Source organism: Danio aesculapii, chromosome 1 (genome assembly GCF_903798145.1).
Source record: "Danio aesculapii chromosome 1, fDanAes4.1, whole genome shotgun sequence".
Taxonomy (NCBI): Eukaryota; Metazoa; Chordata; class Actinopteri; order Cypriniformes; family Danionidae; genus Danio; species Danio aesculapii.
The window spans coordinates 38,552,539-38,573,445 of record NC_079435.1 but is presented as its reverse complement, the minus strand read 5'-3'; the positions used below and the strand labels follow the sequence as shown (position 1 = coordinate 38,573,445).

Sequence of the window (20,907 nt, the reverse complement as noted above, 5' to 3'; positions counted from 1 at the left end):
CATAAGTATTCACAGCCTTTGCCATGAAGCTCTAAACTGAGCTCAGGTACATTCTGTTTCAACAGATCATTCTTGAGATGTTTCGGCAGCTTAATTAGAGTTCACCTGTGGTAAATTCAGTTGATTTTACATGATTTGAAAAGGCATACACCTGTCTATATAAGGTCCCAGGGTTGACAGTGCATGTCAAAGCACAAACCAAGCATTTAGACAAAGGATTTGTTTGTAGACCTCCGAGACAAGATTGACTTGAGGCACAAGGCTGGGGAAGGTTACAGAAAAATTTCTGCTGCTCTGAAAGTTCCAATGAGCACAGTGGCCTCCATCATCTGTAAGTGGAAGATGTTTGGAACCACCAGGACTCTTCCTAGAGCTGGCCGGCCATTTAAGCTGAGTGATCAGGGGAGAAGGGCCTTAGTGTAGAAGGGCAGTGTTCTGTGGAGAGAGGACAACCTTACAGAAGGACAACCATCTGTGCAGCAATCCACCAATCAGGCCTGTATGGAAGAGTGGTCAGACGGAAGCCACTCCCCACCTAGAATTTGGCAAAAGGCATCTGAAGGGCTCACAGACAATAAGAAACAAAATTCTCTGGTCTAATGAGACTAAAATTTAACTCTTTGGAGTGAATGTCAGGCGTCACGTTAGAAAAAACCCAGGTACAGCTCATCACCAGGCTAATACCATCCCTACAGTGAAGCAGGGTGGTGGCAGCATCATGCTGTGGGGATGTTTTTACTGGAACTGGAAGACTAGTCAGGATAGAGGGAAAGATGAATGCAGCAATGTATAGAGACATCCTAAATGAAAACCAGCTTCAGAGTGCTCTTGACCTCAGACTGGGGCGACGGTTTGTCTTCCAGCAGGACAATGACCCAAACCACACCGTCAAAATATCAAAAGAGTGACTTCACAACAACTCGGTGAATGTCCTTGAGTGGCCCAGTCAGAGCCCAGACTTAAATCCTATTGAACATCTCTGGAGAGATCTGAAAATGGCTGTACACTGTCACTTCCCATCCAACCTGATAGAGCTTTAGAGGTACTGCAAAGAGCAATGGGCAAAAATTCCCAAAGACAGATGTGCCAAGCTTGTGGCATATTCAAAAAGGAAATGTATGTATTTTGTGTTGACTACTCTTTGCATAACCCTGAGTTACTTTTTGGTTGACCATCTGTTTGTTTCTAGAAAGATAGAAAGAAGAAAAGCCTATGTGTGTTTAGCGTTTTTCCTTATGGCAAACACAACAGTAATCTGGTATTATTGTAATATCCTGATTGCAAGACAGAAATACTGGTAAATCTCTGTAGACTGATGACATTTCATGCCGATCAGTCTTATACTCTTAAAATGTCAGCAAAATCACTTGTTTCATCATCACTTTAGATATTAGGCTAGAGATTCATTCAAATACTAGCTCTAAAGTAAAGTTTATAAAGTAGCAACGGTTTCTGCTGTTCTGATGTCAGCTGCAGACATGAATGGTGGAAGAAAGTTCCTCATACAAAAGGATTTTAGGACTGTCTGTGTTTGATTTTATTTTTTATATACACAATTATGCCATTGAACTGTTGTATAAATGTAATATCACACTCGTAGCAGTGCTATATGGCTGTATATTGCACATGGTGGGACACTAAAGCCTGTTTTACACCGCAAGCGTGAGCAAAGTGTGTTTTTTTTGGCGTCCATGTTAACAGATTAGAGCTTTCAAACTGCACGCGATAGTTTCAGCACTGGGTCTACTTTTTCCACGATGATATATTCAATCAAATGAACTTAAAGGATTAAAAACTGCAACAAATATTTATTTGGGCCCAAACTACAAAACCAAATTTAAACCAATTAGTGAATGACATAGAGCTTAAGAAGCAAACAGTTCTTTAGGATCTATATAATGTGTAAAATAAAGACTTGCAGATTAAGGAAACAGCATAGGAGGAAGTTGCCGCAGGCCTTGGTGCACATGAAAAGTATATATATATATATTAGAATTATTCGCCCCCCTGTTTATTTTTTTCCCCAATTTCTGTGTAACAGAGAGAGGATTTTTTTTCAACACATTTCTAAACATAATAGTTTTAGTAACTCATTTCTTATAACTGATTTATTTTATCTTTGCCATGATGACAGCACATAATATTTTACTAGATATTTTTCAAGACACTTAAATTCAGCTTAAAGTGACAATTTAAAGGCTTAACTAGGTTAATTAGGTTAACTAGGCAAGTTAGGGTTAGGTAGTATTGATGGTTTGTTCTGCAGACTATCAAAAAAAAAAATAGGTCAATAATAATTTACCTTAACATGCCTAATAATATTGATAATAATATTGACCTTAAAATGGATTTTAAAAAATTTAAAACTGATTTTATTCTAGCCAAAATAAAACAAACAAGACTCTCCCCAGCAGAAATTTTATCAGACAAAGATAGATGGATGGATGGATGGATGGATGGATGGATGGATGGATAGATGATTAGATAGATAGATAGATAGATAGATAGATAGATAGATAGATAGATAGATAGATAGATAGATAGATAGATAGATAGATAGATAGATAGATAGATAGATAGATAGATAGATAGATAGATAGATAGATAGATGGATGGATGGATAGGTAACTAGATAGAATAGACAGAGATAGATTGATCTTTGCAGCTGCCGATGAGCTCCACGCTGCAGATGCAGTTCGTGTGAAAGGCAAAAGCCCGAGTGCTGCTTCTGCTCTCCATACGCGCTGCTCACGCTCTGCTCATGTACTGCTCACACCTGCGATGTAAAACACTCAGCCTGCAGCTTTATTGCAACGCACGCCTCCCACCAGTGCCGATATACAGTCATATCGCACTGCTACTCGTGTGATACTGTATTGCTCATGCATACAATTAAAGCTAATATATTTTAACATACACTATATGTACATGCTTGTAATTCCAATGGTTGAAAAAAATGTAATTTTCATATGTTGCCATATATCAAATTTCTATATGGGTTGCAATGGATACTGTTTGTAATGTACTTCATTCAGGTCTCATTTAACTTTTAAGAACATCCCATGAGATTTTTCAAACGAGATTTAATCAAATTTAGCTTATTTATTTGGACAATTCTGTCTTTGAAGTATATCTTAGTAACACAATTCCTTGGGCAGTTACATACCACAAATAGGTCAGTCCACCATGAACCAACGAGACAGCAGCAGAGTCAGTTTTTGAGTTATGAGTGTACGTTGCTACAGGAAGCCGTATGATGTGGTCTCTGGTGCTGAATGTCATTCTTTGATCAGTAGCCCTGAGTTTGGCATTAATAAGACTCCCAGGTCTCTGACTATGAAGTGGCACAATTTAATTATCTCAGCCGCGGACAACAGAGGCACAGCAGGTAGATAGTCATATAGAGACCATTTCCTCCCTATAGGAGCTATCGTACACGGTAAAAAAGTCTCCAGGTTTTTTTTTTTGTTGTTGCTGTCAGCCATGTGCTGTCCTACTATTTCTCAGAGTTTTCTAATTTTAGTGGTTGCTGTCCTTGGTGCTGAACTCAATCATAAGCTACGTTTCCATCCAAAGATAAGAATTAAACTTACAGTATGTGTAAAATTGGAATATTGCATCAAACATTTCTGAATAAAGCACTACAGTATTTCAAACTTTGATGATGGACTTTGGCTGAGTCATTTAAGAGAGACCAAAACAACATTTGAGATATTTTATAATGCGGTTGGTCCATTCATGTCATTCCATCTTGCCCATTTTTGTTATCTGCTAAAACAAATTACATGACTTTATTGATCTTTTTGATCGGATAATAAGTTTTTCCTACTCAGTTGTACACATACATTTCTTTCTGGACAGCTTCAAAATGTATGCACATCTTAAGGTTCCCCACACGTTCATATGCAGACAGCGGTAAAAACAAATGCTGAATAAAAGCTTTTAAAATCCTGAATTAATATTGGAGTTACTTTTTTATGCTGGGGGAAGGACGACACCATGGCTGAAGTATTTCTTTTAGACAGGTAGTGTTCTGTTTTAAAAGTCTTTTAGTCACGCAAAGCTTATGTAGATTGTGTTGTTTTACAAATGGGTTATATGCACGGAGTTGTTCAGCCTCTGAAATCTTCCGGCGATAGATTAATGTAACAGTTTCATAAGGGACCTGTTTCAGCATCGATAATGTAGATTTTTAATTGGTTTAAGAACAAAACAGTAAATAGCTGTTTCCAAGTAAATAGCGCTATTCTGCCAGCTTTACTGAGGTCAAGTTGGTTTTATACTCACTTTGGTTCATTTGTTGTTAATGACAACCTGTGACGAGCTCCCTATATTGTTCACCATGCTACTCTGAATATTCGGTCTGAAATAGCATGTAAGTATGGCTAAGTAATGAGTGTAATTCCTGCACAACGCCAGCCAACCACTAAGCCTACAGTAGTTGCTTTAGGACAAAGCGTGTGAGAGCGTGACACCAGCAATCCTTGCATGCATGAAATATTGCACATTATGACAAGTTTTGCTTGGTCAATACACAACTGAAAATGTGCTAGATATTAGGGTTGGACGATGTCGACCGATTTGGCATCGTACGATGTCTAATGTGAAACATCGTGATAGACGATGGCATCGTCGTCATAGGCGGCTGTAAATTAATAATTTATGAATAAGTAATTAATTTGTTTTTGTTTTACCCATAACCAAATCATAAATAAATTAAGGTAAGTTACACACAAATTTCCACCTGTCAATCACTTTTTCTGCGGGACTCTGGCATGAATAGGCAGAGGTATCTGTGTCTTAATAATGGTGTTGACAAACTTGGTTGGAAAAAAAGGTGCACAACCAACCAACAGTATTTGAGGTTTTCACTAAAATTACTAAGTCCAAGCATGAAAGTGAAGGATTTAAGCAGTGTACTGACACTGTGGCACATTATCTGATAGATTCAAAAGACAGAAGATTTGAGAGTAGAGTAGAGACCAGATTAATTAAGAATCACGTTTAACAACTATAGTGAGACGCGATCCAGCGGTACATCCTTGATAAACTTTCCAACGTGCACTGCCAGTTTGAAACACCAGTGTGGACGTGGTTCGTTTTCGCTTTAAAAGGTTTCGTTTTTAAATTAAGACGTATTAGTGTAAATGGGGCCGTGTATATTTTTCGCAAGGTGGTTGATGCTGCGACCGGGGTGGGGCAGAGGATCGGGATGCCAGCTCAGCATCATGATGTCTATCGACCATCGGCAATGGCATCGTCTGTCGATCCAACCCTACCAAATACAATTTTTATACAGTATATAAAACTGTATTATATCTGTATATTATATTCAGAATTGTAGTATTATAAAGTACTATAAAGTTTTCTAACTGGTGAATGACATGATCTAGTGGGTCTCTGTCATCTTTAATGAGCGCGTTTGTGATTTTAGGAGGCGTGGCTTTGGACGACAAGGGAGGGATTGTATTTGAAATATATTATGCTAACAGATAGCATTCAGGCAGATCACCTACTGCACCTTTTATGGAAACAGTTACAGTGGCTCAAGTGTTTACGCCATCATAGTGACAAGAAAGTCAATTCCTACAGAAAAAATCACATTCAGAGACACTAGAACCACATTTCAATACATCAGGTTAAATGTCAGGGATATAACAACTTCAAAAATGTTTTTTTTCTCCTTGCACCTCTAATACTCAAACAAACAAACCCAAAGACATCTTCATGCATTGGCCTGTGATTTGTTCTCTTCTTAGAATGAAGCCTAGAGCTAAGCTAACTGAATGTCAAATGCTATTGATGCTGAATGCTGCATAGCTAACAAGCATAACAAACAATTGGGTTCAGGTGCAGAAGCTGAGCTTTTCATTTCTGTATTTGACAAAGGTTTTTATCCAAAGCAACTTACATAAAATTTGATGTATACATTTTACAGATGACCTTGACATACTTCTGTTTGAACTACAAGAATGCTCTTTGAAATGAAGACAGTCTACAAGAACCCCGTCTCCTGCTGGCTCAGCCCAGTTGCATCAGCGGGTGTGTTTTTAGAGCACATACACAATACGCTCCAGAGAAGGAGGCTTTGCTATTGGATTACTGGCTGCTATTGCTGTGACAAAAGCTTCAGATTCCATATATAGTGACAAGGAAGCTATAGCATGGACCACGGAGACCAAGACACACCAAAACAAAGAGCTCAAAACCACTACTACAATAACAGGGGTAACAATAATATGACAACAGCACAATGTCGCTTGACTAATCCAGGAAGGGCAGAAATGGGGTATTTTGAGGTAAGCTTGACCCCAGAATTTAAGCGCTGCAAAATACCAAAACTATTCCTCTAGGTAAATGAAATCTTCTTATGAGCTCTCATTCCACAGCCACACATCCAGTTTGGTAAGCAACCGAAGAAAAAAATGACAAAGGAACAGAAATACAAATGCAAAAACATGCAAATGCACAAACAAATGTTAATTTTGGATATGGCAGCACATCCACGTAATCATAATAATGAATCATATGAAAATACACAAAGGAAGAGGGTGAAAGAGAAATGAGTGCAAGTTGTTTTCAAACAATTCTTACGAAAATGTATTTGATGTTTTCTCAAGTGGATGAAAATGTGCAAATAGAAAACTCTTTTTTATAACCCCTTTGCAAAAAGAGACATCTAAATGAACCCATTTTTTTCCCTTGACAAAATATATTTTAAATATAGTTATAAAAATATATCTGTGTTGTTTTTTGTATATTGAAATTAAACAATATATTTCCTTTTTGATTTTATAAGGTAGATTCTTCCAATGAATAATCTATTAAACTGCATTCCAATCATCAGAAATACTGCAGAAGACCTATTGGAACCCGCATAAACCCATGATTCTATAGAAATCAGTCAAGTTTGGTAAAGAAAAAAAATCATGGTTTGGGGTTACATTCAGTATGGGGCATGCGAGAGATCTGCAGACTGGATGGCAATGTCAATAGCCTGAGGTATCAAGACATTTGTGCTGCCCATTACATTACAAACCACAGGAGAGATCAAATTCTTCAGCAAGATTGGAGCTTATTCTTATACTTTAGCCTCCACATCAAAGTTCATGAGAGCAAAGAAGGTAAAGGTGCTCACGGATTGGCCAGCCCAGTTACCGGTTTGAACATTATTGAGCATGTATGGGGTAAGATGAAAGAGGCATTGAAGATGAATCCAAAGAATCTTGATGGACTCTAGGAGTCCTGCAAGTACACTTTCTTTACCATTCCAGATGACTTTATTAATAAGTTATTTGAGTCATTGCAGAGATGTATGGATGTAGTCCTTCAAGCTCATGGGAGTCATACACATTATTAATTATTTTTTCATTACACCATGACTCTATAGTCTATAATGTGCATTATTTTTGTTAAGTGACAAGACTTTTGTCTAAGCAAAGTCAGTCCTTACTGTCCTCTAAAATTCAGTGCATGATCATATTTTATTTTGGTAAAAAAAGTGTAATCTAAAGGCCTATGCCTTTCATATAAGCTATTTCTGATACCAAATGATCAAAGTCAAGTTATTACTTGTTGTTCCTAAAACTTGGATAGGCAACAGGACTTTTGTCAGGAAGTGTATACTATATATGTTTTAACCATATGGGGAACAAATATTATAAGCTATGAATTAAAAAGAAACAATCTTAGATTATGATGTGTCCTGAATTTCACACTAGACTGTGAAAGATTTTGTGTGTTAGCAAGTTTCAGACAACACGCTCCACTTACACACTAAGTGTTATATAGGTATTATGCATTACCATGTTTTCTCAGGGGTATATAAAACTGAGAATGCATCCACGGGAGGCAGAGAAGTGCATTTTCTCCTTGCTAGCCCTCTAATACTAAAACAAACAAACCTAAAAGCCATTTCATGCATTTTTTTGTGATTTCCTAAAACCTGTGATAAAGTACATCTGCTGCCTGAAGCCATCATGCTAATAATAATAAGTTGTGTGTAAAATTGTAAATTAAAGGGAAAAGCCTAATGTTGGTGATTAGTTTTTTTCTCATGCATCAATATAATGTGTACATCCATTATATAATTTACGTAAAAAAAAGTCACGTCTATCTCAGTCAGTACTGATTCCAGACATTTTTTTTTTTTAAATGAAGAAGAAAACAGACATTTCTAAACATTAACTAATGCAGACGTAGCCCTGTCTTTCCACAGTCTTTCTGCTCTATCTCATTTGCCATATGCTTTGTTCTTTCTCCCTCGGAGGAACACTGAGTGCCCTCAATATATTATTTGTGAAATTTCTTCTAATGTAGTAATTTGAAAATGTATTTCTAAATTAATTTAGATTAAGCACTGTGTCACTGATCAGGGTTGAACTTGTTCGGTACCTGGATAGAAAATCTAGGTTGCTGTTTGATGTTTGTGAGCCCAGTAAAAGCTTCTTACCCCGCAATCTCTTTTAGTTCTAATTTCCCAATATAATAATGAGGACATTATTCTGAAAAAAAGCACAGTCCTTTATATGAGATTTAAATTAAGACCCTGACTCTCTGTAACCATTGCACTTCTTCGAAAAAAGGACTCTAACCCTGGTGTCACCCATTACCTCTTATCAGTTATGACCTTCTAATAATTGTCTCTACTGTATCACTTTATTTTTCATTGCTTCTCAGCACCTGTAGCTGGTGTGTATTGCTGCCATTTCTGATTGTGAGAGGAGAAGAACCTGAGAAGACTGTAAATTGCTTTGCGTGTACAATGAAACAGAAAAACACAGTGCAAATTCTGTGCAAATACTGGAAAACATGTGGAAAACATTACAATTGTTTAAAAATCTTGATCCACATTTGAGAGTTCTAAATATGAATGTTTTTTCTATTACATTTTTTTTGTAAAACACTATTTTTGAAAAACAAAACAAAAAAAAAACGGTTATATTTTATGTAGTTTAAGTCTGATGTTTCAGAAATTATAAGGGGTCACTAACTTTATCAACTCTTTCACTGTTTTTACTATGTTGTACTGTAAAATGTCCAGTAACATTGACACTTGCTCCATTTGATTATTAGTAGACGGTCTGCTTAATATTTTTTAATACTGCTCCTTCAACAGACTTTTAACTGACTATAAGAAACTTTGCAAGTACATGTCAACTTACACTAACCCTAACCCTAACCCCAACCCCAACCTAACAGTCTATTTAAAATCTAATGAGAATTAATTGGCATGTAGATGCAATGTAACTTGAATTCAACAAACAGACCATCAAAATAAGGTGTGACCAAATGTCATATTGTATGACAAAGCAAAAATAAGGAAAAACAACTAATTATATACAAATAATATGAGAGCGCCTGGCCCTCCAGGTTGGGGCTAATGACCCACCTTTTAAAAATTAGATGTTACAGAACCAACACAATCTCATGGCAATTCGTAACTTTTTGATTTAGTAGCTAATTCGTATGAATTCGTACAATCTAATTTGTACAGTTTAGTACGATTTGCTCATACCCCAATGACGGTTGGATTTAGGGGTGGGGTTAGGTCCCACGCCTCCTTTTTAAAATCGTACAATTTCGTACGACTGAACTCGTACGAATTTGTACGAATTAGCCAATAAACTGACAAACCAGTCATGGTCTGGTGTGCAATCCTTCCAACCTCTGTGTGGCGCAGAGACGCATCCAGTGTGTGACCCCCTTAATTAGCCAAACTTGCCTAATTAACCTTGTTAAGCTTTTAAACTAGATAGTATGTAGCTTAGTCACTTTAAGCTAGATACTATTATCTTGAAAAGTATCTAGTAAAATATTATGTGCTGCCATCATGAAAAAGATAGTGAAAATAAATCAGTTATTAGAAATGAGTTATTAAAATGTTTATGTTTAGAAATGTGTTGAAAAAAAATCCGTTAAACAGAAATTGTGGAAAAAATGTACGGGGGGGGGGGGGGGGGGGGGGGGGGGGGGGGGTAATAATTCAGGAGGGTTAATAATTCTGACTTCAACTGTATATGAACACATAACATTTAAACAGAGCATATATTCCTCTTTAAATCATTGTTCACCTTAGATCACTCTACAACGTGGCAGTAAAATTGCAAAGCCTGTAAATTCCACACCCCATAAACAGTTGTAGAGGATTATGTCTTTGCTAGAGTTAAGTCAGATAGTTCTGAAACCGCTTTTATACTTAGCAAATGATTATAGAAAGCTGTTACTTCAAAAGGCCTAATACTACTAAAACCAATCATAAAACCAGAGGCACTTTCAACCTCGGCTGTAGCAGCCAAGCCAAGATAAGCATGAGCGTTTCACCGCCACACGCCACACGAACACACTCGCTGCTTACTGAGTTCAACACACAAGCAGTAAGACAGAGAGATGATAGTGGGTACAACAAAAAGAACTTATTTTTATTTGAAAGACATCTGTTTAAAATATTTTACAAAAGTGTCAGAAGTTGACAAGTGGAAGTGGGAAAAAAATTGAAATGGTGATATTAAAGAGGGGATTATGTCTCTGATGGAGCAAGAGAGAGAGAGAGTGTATGAGTGTGAGTATAAGAAAGGGAGGGAAAGCAGTCATTTTAATAGCCTGCACAGCTCTAAAAACAGTTAAGGATTTAAACATCATGGTCAATACATCTGCTTCAAATGAGAAACAAAATCACCATGCAAGTGGGATGAGACACACTGAGAGGGGCGAAACATTAATTAATCTCATTCTAAACAAATTATTTGGCATAAATGGGACCCGATTAGTCATTTTGTTCTGGAATGTAGCCATGCTACAACTCAAACTTATTTTTAGATCACCCATAATCTGGAATAATTCCATCCCATAATTACACAGCTCGCTCTTTATCCTCAAAGATTTTGGTGAACTAATCTACACAACACATTTCTTTAGGTTTAAATTATTTCTCCATTCCCACTTTTAAAGAATCAACCTTTGCTGTCTGTTAGCAGATTTTCCTGAGTGACTGCGAGATGACAATGTTGTTTGGTACAAACCTGTGTAATCAGATTAGCAAATCAGATTTGAGTAGTGAACACACCAATCAGCCTGATTAGTCTTCTTATGGACATCAGTTCTTTAAGATGGGCTGTGATTGGAAGGTTCACTTATAGTCAAGTTTCAAAGTCAATGATTGTTAAAAGGCCAAAATCAGCCTTTAACCTTCCAAGTGATTAGTGGCAGAGAGGAAAACTGATTGGACATTTGCTGTACAAGGGCACCTGTGTATGGTTTATACTATTAGAGTCTTGCTGTAGTGACGGAACATGTGACATTAATAAATACAGAGCATGTCAGTGACTCAGAAAATTGTTGGTTTGTGTTATAGTTAATTACGAGAGGAAGCCAATCAAAGGTTGCAGGAAGAGCCCCAAAGTTCCTAACACACACACCAGCACAAAGACCCAGAGGAAGATGCGGTCAATCACCATGGCAACATACTTCCAATCATCCTCCACCTAAGAGAGAAAGGGCACACAATAGGCAGAGGGAAAAAAAGAAGGTTAATAAATGAAAGAAAGGAGAGGTTAGAGGTAGCAAGAAAAGAAAATGAGAGAAAGAAGGAAAATGAGAGCACATCAAAGCCAGGTAAATGGTGGAGAAAATGGCAAAGAGAGGATGAGAATGGATGAAATGCCAACCCAGGTTCATTCTAAAAATGTACCTCTATATACATTTCTAGAGAGCACCAAATACATCCCAGGAGCTACGTTTTTTGCAGATTTTGTTTTCGCTAAATCCACCAGAGGCCGCTGTGTATGCTTTGAGATCTCAAATTTCTCTCGCAAGAGCCATTTAAGCCTGCTGTTCTTACGCAAATCCACCAGAGGCTGCTGTTGATTGACTGTTTGACTAACTGATCGACTGATTCACCCTCCTCCGTCCCTAAACCCAACCAATTGTATTTTCAAAAGCACAGACTGACCCACCCACTAACTTTCCTAAACCCAAGAAGCAATCCAGAACAAGAAAAGCCCTCACCTGATTTTTACCTTGTTATCGGATTTTACTACATTCTCACCCTGTTATTTACTTGTTTATTTTTATTTATTTATTTTTTTTTGGGGGGGGGGGTTATTAAGTCAGGTATTAGTCAGGTTTATTAATGACGGATTCGGTTACATAAATCAAATCTTAAGTTCAAGCTTAATTAAGGTAATATTAACATTCACCTGCTGTAATTTAATGCCATTTTAATGCTTTTCTAAACAGCCTGCTTTCTGAAACCATTCTTCACGGGACTCGAACCCCATTGTCGTGGTCAACTCCGTCTCTGTCTCAACTGCGTCTCAAGTCCACCGACATACATGACGAGCTACAGTAACTGGACAAACTGGTAACAGCAGGAAAGCCATCTATATGGAGGCAAGTGGTCATCTAGTGAGACGAAATACAGCCATAAGTACTTCTGGCTACATAATTTGCGATCTCCAGAAACATATAGGGATACGTTTTCAGAATGAGCCTGGGTTGTAAAAATGCAGGCCTATCGCCAGTCCAGAATGCTTTTCTCATGCTACATGGGGATTAGCTAAATTTGCCTGTGTTACAATAAGCAGAAATTTGTGAAACAGTTTTCCTCCACGTATTTAGGCACTGGCTGCTTTACAATGCTAATGTGATTCAGTACTGAGGCTCTGAGCCAAAAATGAAGATGAAGGATGAAGTGGTGAGACTTTCCATATCAAAGTGTGATGTCTCCACTGAGGAATCTAAAGCACTTATTGTCAGTGAAGCACTCAGTAAACATTTCCACTGAGAGTTGCTGAGTCTTTTCTGTAAGCTTATGCTTGATGACTGTGATGTACAACCTGTCTTTCTGAGGACATTACAACCAAAGCATAGAATGATGATGGAATTTGAGTCAGACACTAAGTGGGCAACTTGTTCCAGTGGGCGATGAGGTTCTTTAAAATGAAGACATTATGGCATATGAATGGAAAGTGGATAGGACAATAGAAGACTGATTGATTGATTCAGTTGTCTTGTGAGTAAAGACACTGTTAGACCCATAATTACCATTCACAGAAAGAAACAGAATTAAGGTACAACACACTGGCTACTGGAAATCACATTTGAATTGTGTGGCTGAAAATCCCCTAATCAGTGACATGATACATCATACCTATGGTTCAAGAAACCTCTTTACCATAGCTCCTATAGAATAAGGCTGTGATGATTTGAGCACTTCTCTATTTCTGGAATAGTCCTTATGTATTCAGAGTTATATTTATTTGCTTTACTATGTGCAGCACATTGACAGTGAGGCCAATACTCACGCCCAATGATTCCAGCAAATATAGAACAGGAATTAATACGACAGCTCGGAAGCAGTCTTCCCACGAGTTGAATGACTGTGTACTCCCTCAGGCTGTTACGTGCCAAGAGATAGTCTCCACAATTCAGTAAATGATGTTGCTTAGTCTGTGCTGTACAATGGGCTGGAATGGTAAAAGAGCCAAATAGTTCCTCAATCAATCAAAAGGCCTCATGCCTCAAGAGTAGCCCCGCTGATTTCCTTATGACATGCTGATAGATTTGTTCTGTTTTGACTTTCATACCAAAAGGAACAATTAATAAATAAATAAACATTTTTAAAGGGATTTATCAGCCTGAACTTTAGATATAATATTAAGCCCTAAACAGACCGTATAGCCCACAGCTCTGACCAAGAATGCAGCACTTTCTCCTTTGGTTGGGTGAGCAGATCTAACACAACTAGCAAAAACAAAGGTTGTCCTGTAAGAAGGTCAGTGATGTAAGAATACCATCTTTTTGCAGGCACAACAGGAAATTTATAAACAAATAACCTTGGGCCACTGATGCCTGTATTTGTCTTTTTTGGGGAAACACTAAACTGTTATTTATAAAACAAAGCACACATTGTGTTTCCACCCAATTCAAAGAGACCCACGTTGTCATGGGAGATCTATGTTCACCCTTGAAGATGTCCTTCTCTGAGACAGGGTCCTCCACTGTAAAGAAGGTCCGCCCCTTTCTTTATGTAAGATATCGCAGTTTTGTTGACTGTTATGATTAGAACATGCTGACTATATTTTCACTGCACTGAGTACAATTTTATGGAAGAAAAAATGTAATTCTAAGGCCCAATCCCAATTTTATTTTGTACCTCTTCCACTTCCCCTTCCCCTTGGCCCTTGAAAAAGAGTGTGAAGGGAAAGGGCATTACATGTCATTGCCGTCTCTTGCTTTATATGAGATCGACGATGGTAACTGTTGTAGTTATTCCAGTTGCGTTATTTTTTTTGTATTTATCTTAAGGAAATCACTAAAAGCTTATATCATGTTATCATAACAATATAATGTGGCAATAACTGTACTGTGCATTTATACAGTGGCCATATTCACACACAAAACAGTAAACACACAAAAACAACACTAACATTATACCAGACACTGTAAAAAGATAATTCACAGGCACTAGACTAGAGTGTCATCAAGTGACAGAATGTAGTGGGACTGCTATACAGGAGTTAATATTAGGGATTATAGATAGCAATTTAGAGTGGTGGTTCCCAACCTTTTTTTGCCTGAGATCCCTTTTTCCTTTGGAAAATATTGTAAGGCCCCCCTCAACATTTAACAATATTATCGCTCATATAAATTTGCAGTAAAGATGACAAAAATAGTTGTTTTCAAACAAACTATATGTTTATTGCTACATCTAGATATGTTTATGAACAAACAGGCCCGTAGCCAGGGGGTTCGGGTGGTTCGAAAGACCCACCCCACACTGACAAATGTTGCTTCATAAAATTTGCTTCATAGATGACCTAATTTGTCCTATTTTGACTGCTATGCCATCATTAATTGTGGAAATAACCCATCGAAGGCTTTAAGACCAAGCAGAATCTACTGTATTGTTGTTAAATAGAGAAAACATTTTACAAGTAATGTTTATTCTAAATCTTGGACCTTATTCTTGAAACAAAAAAAGACCAAAAAAAAGTGTGAAGCACCAAAAGCGACTCATGCTAAAGTAAATTTTAATACTAATTAGGCTGTTGTTGTCATCCATAAATTATCAAATGTACTTTTTTACAAGAGAGGCAAGAAAAAAATATGAATTATGTTATTATTATTATTATGTTTTATTTTTTATTGTTTAAATTCTCACTGAGGAAAGTTTAATGCTTTGGCATTTGGGTTTTGTTTGTGTTTGTTCCCTAATAAATGACAATATAGGCTACCATTTTTTTCTAATGATATATTATGCAATAAATTTGTATGCATGTATTATTATTATTTTTTCATATCTTTAGGAAATATTTTTGATATATCAAAAAATGTGGTTATGAGAACCATCCGACAAGCTATCCAGCTAAAAATAGTGCCTAAAATGTCCACCTTTTGAGAAAAAAGAACTCTCTTTCACCAGGCTGCCTACGGCTCTGACAAATAATAGCCTAATGTAAAATATAAAACCAAAACATCAGTAGGTCATTTGTAACTGAAAAATGTAAGCCTTTGGCCTTTAAATTAGCCCTTTATTAGTTGCCAATTTTTTTTAAAGCTTCTTGTCAGTAGCTGTGACGTCCTTCATCTCATTTTGGATATGTGTCAATTCTTTTGCCTTGCGCTCAATAAATGATCTGGGCTTGTCGCGGTATTCTGAAAATGTCTTATTAACTTAGACGGCCTCATGCACTCGTTAGCAAGAACTTTGGCGCAGATAAAGCTCTGTGGCTGGGTCAGAGACTCTTTGCTTTGAGAAAACGGAAGAAACCCATAATTCATGTAACTATTTTGGTTTTTCCTGCATTTCGTGTTTCCAGTATTGCTAGCGATGCAACCCGAAAAATTTGCATCATTCTCCTAATTATCCAGTGCTACATTTTTTTTTTAAATATGTCTCAACCCCCCACAGAGCTTGCTGAGGCCCCCTTGTGGGCCGGGACCCCCCGTGTTGGGAACCACTGGTTTAATGGTTTTTATTTCAGCTTTTTTTTTAAAGATGGTAAAACACAAAAGCTGTTATGAATGTATTGAAGCATATGCTTGTTTGTTGTAAAAATGTTTAATAATCACAAAAAATACTAATTTTTGCATATCCTTACTTCCTTTGCAGCTATACTGTCATTGTAGGTAGTGTATTCTGGGAAATTTTCCTGTCTGGTTCTGAAAAATCTCAGTTTCAAGGGCTATCTAACCCTTCCCCTTAGCCTAATGCCTTCAAGATAAAGAGAATTGGGACACTCCTATCCCTTCTCGTGAACGCGCAAAACAAGGGGTAGGGGTAAGGGCTAAGGGGTAGAATTGGGATTGGGTACATCAATCAAGATGTACATCATTCCCTATCTTTTATCATTCTTTAGCAAGACAGACTCCTGTAAAACTGAATGTCAACAAAATGTGATCTCTCCATGGGCCAAAAGATGTCACTGCCACTCTCCTGTGAGTAGTATATGTAAAGATAGATAAAACGGATTGCTGAAAACCTAAAACCAACAAGATCCTTACTTGACTTCTACTAACACTGTTGGAGCCATCAACTCAAGCAGGTAAATAACATTTGACATTTTAGCATTTAGTAGATGCTTTTATCCAAAGTAAATCTCTATCACCTCAAGCAGTGAGATGCCCTGGAAGCAGTTGGGGGTTCTGTGCCTTAGGAACTTTTCTCAATTGACAGTGGAAAAGAAGTGCTGGTTTTATTACACTCCTCAACTACAATCCTTGCTGGTGCCAGGACTCAGACATGCGTTCCTTAGAGTGCTTCACATCTGTGGTTCGGTTCATTTGGTCCATGCCAAGGGCACCAAATGATACATTGATTGCTTGATTGCACCACATTGATTGCTTTGGTCTAAACCAGTTGAAAAGAACCAAAATGCAGTCATGTGACAAAATTCACATCACTCATTGGCCAAATGTTACTCTTGATGTTATTGTTCATGTCATAGGCATTAATTAATTTTCCTATACTGCAACATGGTCATATTCCGTAAATATTTTCAATAATTCATCAGGTAATGTTTTTCCCTCTCTCTCTCTACATTTGTTGGTAAAGCGCTGTCATCAAATATTTTTCCTTCACATCCCATATTGCACAGTGGACTACGGCAGCTGGAGTAGTCCAAATAGGCACAGTACTTTTGCAGTTGGGTCTGTTCTAGTTCGGGTCTTGTTCTCACCACAAGCGAACCGTTTGTTTGAATGTGTACTGAGACCACCTCTTCAAGGAGGTCTTGGTACCCTTTTTGGTCTGCTTTTGGTGCACACTTTTCACACCTGCCCATCAAACCGCACCAAGAGGGAAAACAAACTTTAGTGCGATTCAACCGAGCTAAACAAGGCAGGTGTGAAAACACCCTTAGATCACAAGTCCAACTCTCTAACTATTAGTTCATGGCTGCCCCTATACTTTCTGTTGTGATGGAAAAGCTTGACTGTGAGTGTAATCAAGTTTCATGGCAGTGTAATTTTTTGCCAGGGGGATAAAATTTTATCAGCCTGTTAATCCAAAGAGAACAATTCCTAATAGTCAAAGTGTTGTACAGGGTGGAACAATTGAATGGAAAACTCTTTACCTCTTTAGCTTTGTTGCGGCTCCTCATGTTCTCAGCAATGTACTTCACACTTTCAATAGCCTGTTTGATCTCCGGTGACACGACAGAAAAAGCCACAACTGTATTAATAGCCTGTGGACTTAATTGACGACTGACTTTTCCACAATCTCCCTCAGTTGCTTCTTTCAGTGGATGACATGGGCATCCTCCTTTCTTTCCTTCTAATGCTGCTTTGCCCTCTCCAAATTCCAGAGAGTTCATTGCACCTTGTTGGGATCCACTATTCTTTCTCTTCTTCCCCTCTCCTCCTCGCCCTGCCCCTGTCCCGGATGAGCCCCCAGTTTCTAGTCCTCCTTTTCCAGTGGACTCTGATAGATCAAGAGGCCTGCGCATGAGCATGATGCGGGGTAAAGCTCGAAGGAAGACAGTGCGGACCCAGCTGGGCATAGTGTGGGTCATAGGGGTGCGATAGTGCACATTAAGTACAAAGACAGTGATAACAATAGAGAGGGTTACGAAGATCATGGTGAAGAGAAGGTACTCGCCAATCAGAGGGATCACAAGTGAAGTAGATGGGATGGTTTCCGTAATGACAAGAAGGAACACAGTGAGAGAGAGAAGTACAGAGATGCACAAGGTCACCTTCTCACCACAGTCTGATGGAAGGTAGAAAACCAGTACTGTCAGAAAAGAGATGAGGAGGCAGGGGATTATAAGGTTGATAGTATAGAATAGGGGTAATCGGCGTATATAAAAACTGTAGGTTATATCTGGGTAGATCTCTTCACAGCAGTTGTACTTGATGTCATGCTTATAACCCGGTGCATCAATGATCTCCCACTCTCCACTTTCCCAGAAGTCTTTAAGGTTGACCTTTGAGCCAATAAGAACCAGGTCAATTTTGGCCTTATCATATGTCCAGGAACCAAACTTCATAGAGCAGTTCTGATAGTCAAAAGGAAAGTAAGTGATGTCCATAGGGCAGGAAGATTTGAAAATTGCGGGTGGGACCCAAGTGATGGTTCCATCAAATTTCAAAGAGCTTTGGTTTTGTCCTCCACCAGAAAGTCCCCAACAGCACTGTGTCAGGAAAAGAAGTTTGAAAATTATGCCCTATTAAGCATTAATAATTGCTATTTTATCAAACTATTAGCTCTGTGTTCATGGCACTCAAAACGAAATGAAGGATCTTAAAATATTGTCAAACTTACTATAAACATTAATTAATACATATTTATTCAGCTTCAGTGTTAGGATGAATGACTCACTTGTTGTAAAGTACAATGTCAGGCCTCCAGATTTTATTGGATGGGACTCTGATGAACTCAATTCCATCAAACTCTGCTGGTGACCACTTCAGCTTGTAGTCATTCCATATCTATGACAAAAATCACATTTTTAATTAAACTGTTAATATAAAGTTCTATTAATACTAATTGCATTCTAAAGATATTTAATAGCTTTGTGCTAATGTATTAGCAGATATTGCACATTCTCCAAGTTTTGGTACCATACAAACACAATATGGCATTTACCCTTGTACAGTATGTGTACACCTATCATGTGTGCCTTGTCAGAGTGTCCTTTTGTGTGTGCACTTTTTATGCTTGAGCTGGTGTTCTGTTTGCCATCAAATATGTTTAATGAGTGGCATATATCCATCCGCTTGTTAAGTTTTGGGGTATGGAATAATGTTTCCTGGTTCAAGCCGCTACTCAACTGAATTGAGAAAATACTTGTTTATGACCACTTTTCAGTCATACCACACATTAAAGTGAATTTTATAAAAAATCATGATGTACACAACAGTCTCTGGACGTGCTGCATCACAGACACCAATATTTTAACAATTTATAAAAAAATTAATCACTTGCTGGCCTTTGCAAATATATATATATATATATATATATACACATGTGTGTGTGTATATATATATATATATATATATATATATATATATATATATATATATATATATATATATATATATATATATATATATATATATATATATATATGTGTGTGTGTGTGCGTGCGTGCGTGCGTGCGTGCGTGCATGCATGCGTGGAGCAAAACCCCCTAAATCCATCAGATCTTTTTTTTTTGTAAATAAGCATATTCTATCACGCTCCTATAATTATGTTCAGAAGTTTAATTTTATAGATAATGAAAATGTTATTATCTAGTTAATAAAATAACTTTTTTCAAAAATATCACTTTAGACAATTCTTTGGTTTTAACAAGGTAAATTTTCTTTCACTTGTGCTTTTTTTGCAAAAACCTCTAAATCCACCTATTGGGACAAGACAGTGTAATTAGTTGAAAATCACTAAAGATGCAATTATAAATTATTTTACCAACATAAATCACAATATACAAACCAACCTAAAATTAAAAATAGAAAAATATGTCAATTAAGTGCCGGTTCATTCCACTGTGGTAAGCCCTGATAAACCAGGGACTAAGCAGAAGGAAAATTAATGAATAAAATGTGTAAAGTAAGTGCATTACTTAATATCATTATTAAATCTAGACATTAATTAAATATTAGCAATCTGTTGTCACTTCTGATATTTGTGATTTAGATTTAATGTAAGTAGAGCAATGTAAACTAAGCTTGTTAGATTCAAATAATGTTGTGTAAAAACATTGTGAAACATCAACATCTGTGCATTTTCAATTAATAAAAAAGTAATATAATTTATTGAAGAAATATAAATGTGTAGTTATATACATTATATTTATCTTTTAAAACATAGCTTAGCTAATAAATCACAAGGTAGGCCTACTGTGCAAAAAATGGATGTCTCTCAGACACTTTTAAAAGCTGTCATTTATTCATTCTCACCCCACTAGGTCTCTTTTTCATCTATTGTTTATCCATTCATGTGGTATAAAAATCGTGAAATGGAGTTGCCGTTTAATGTAAATCAGACTCATTCAAAGTAGCGTCACTGCGCCAAAAAAAGTTGTGAATGCATTCTACATTTTTTCATTATCTTATAATGCAGAGTTTTGAGGTAAGGGATGTTTTCATTTGCCATTCACTGACAATCGGACAGGCTCATGCAGTTCATCAAACTCCATCTTTTAAAATCGGAATCGGAATAAACAATCTCCTCATAAAAGCCGGCGTATCAGCGTGCCGTTACATTAAACACATATGATTCGATTTGAGCCTTCTGATTGGTTCTCAGGACATAGCGGCTTTTTCTGTCAAAGGCAAGTGGCGTTTAGATGCTTTTGCATACAAACTGTTATATCGGAATGGGCAGACGCTTGGTTTTAGATGATTTCAAGCAAAACTATTAGTTGAATATGTACCAGCGGCTTTTGCATCTGAACTCTTCAT

The 20,907-nt window shown here is 37.3% G+C and overlaps 1 protein-coding gene across 1 annotated transcript in view; it reads right to left on the bottom strand.

Annotated features, from left to right (window-relative positions):
• Positions 1–10,395: 10,395 nt before the first annotated feature.
• Positions 10,396–20,907, bottom strand: part of chrna6 (cholinergic receptor, nicotinic, alpha 6) — a 30,510-nt gene continuing 19,998 nt past the window's right edge. Inside the window, 4 exon segments of the mRNA XM_056460068.1 lie at positions 10,396–11,483; positions 17,577–18,617; positions 18,620–18,635; positions 18,824–18,933. Of these exon segments, the coding sequence (XP_056316043.1) occupies positions 11,358–11,483; positions 17,577–18,617; positions 18,620–18,635; positions 18,824–18,933 (1,293 nt within the window). The 3' untranslated portion in view covers positions 10,396–11,357.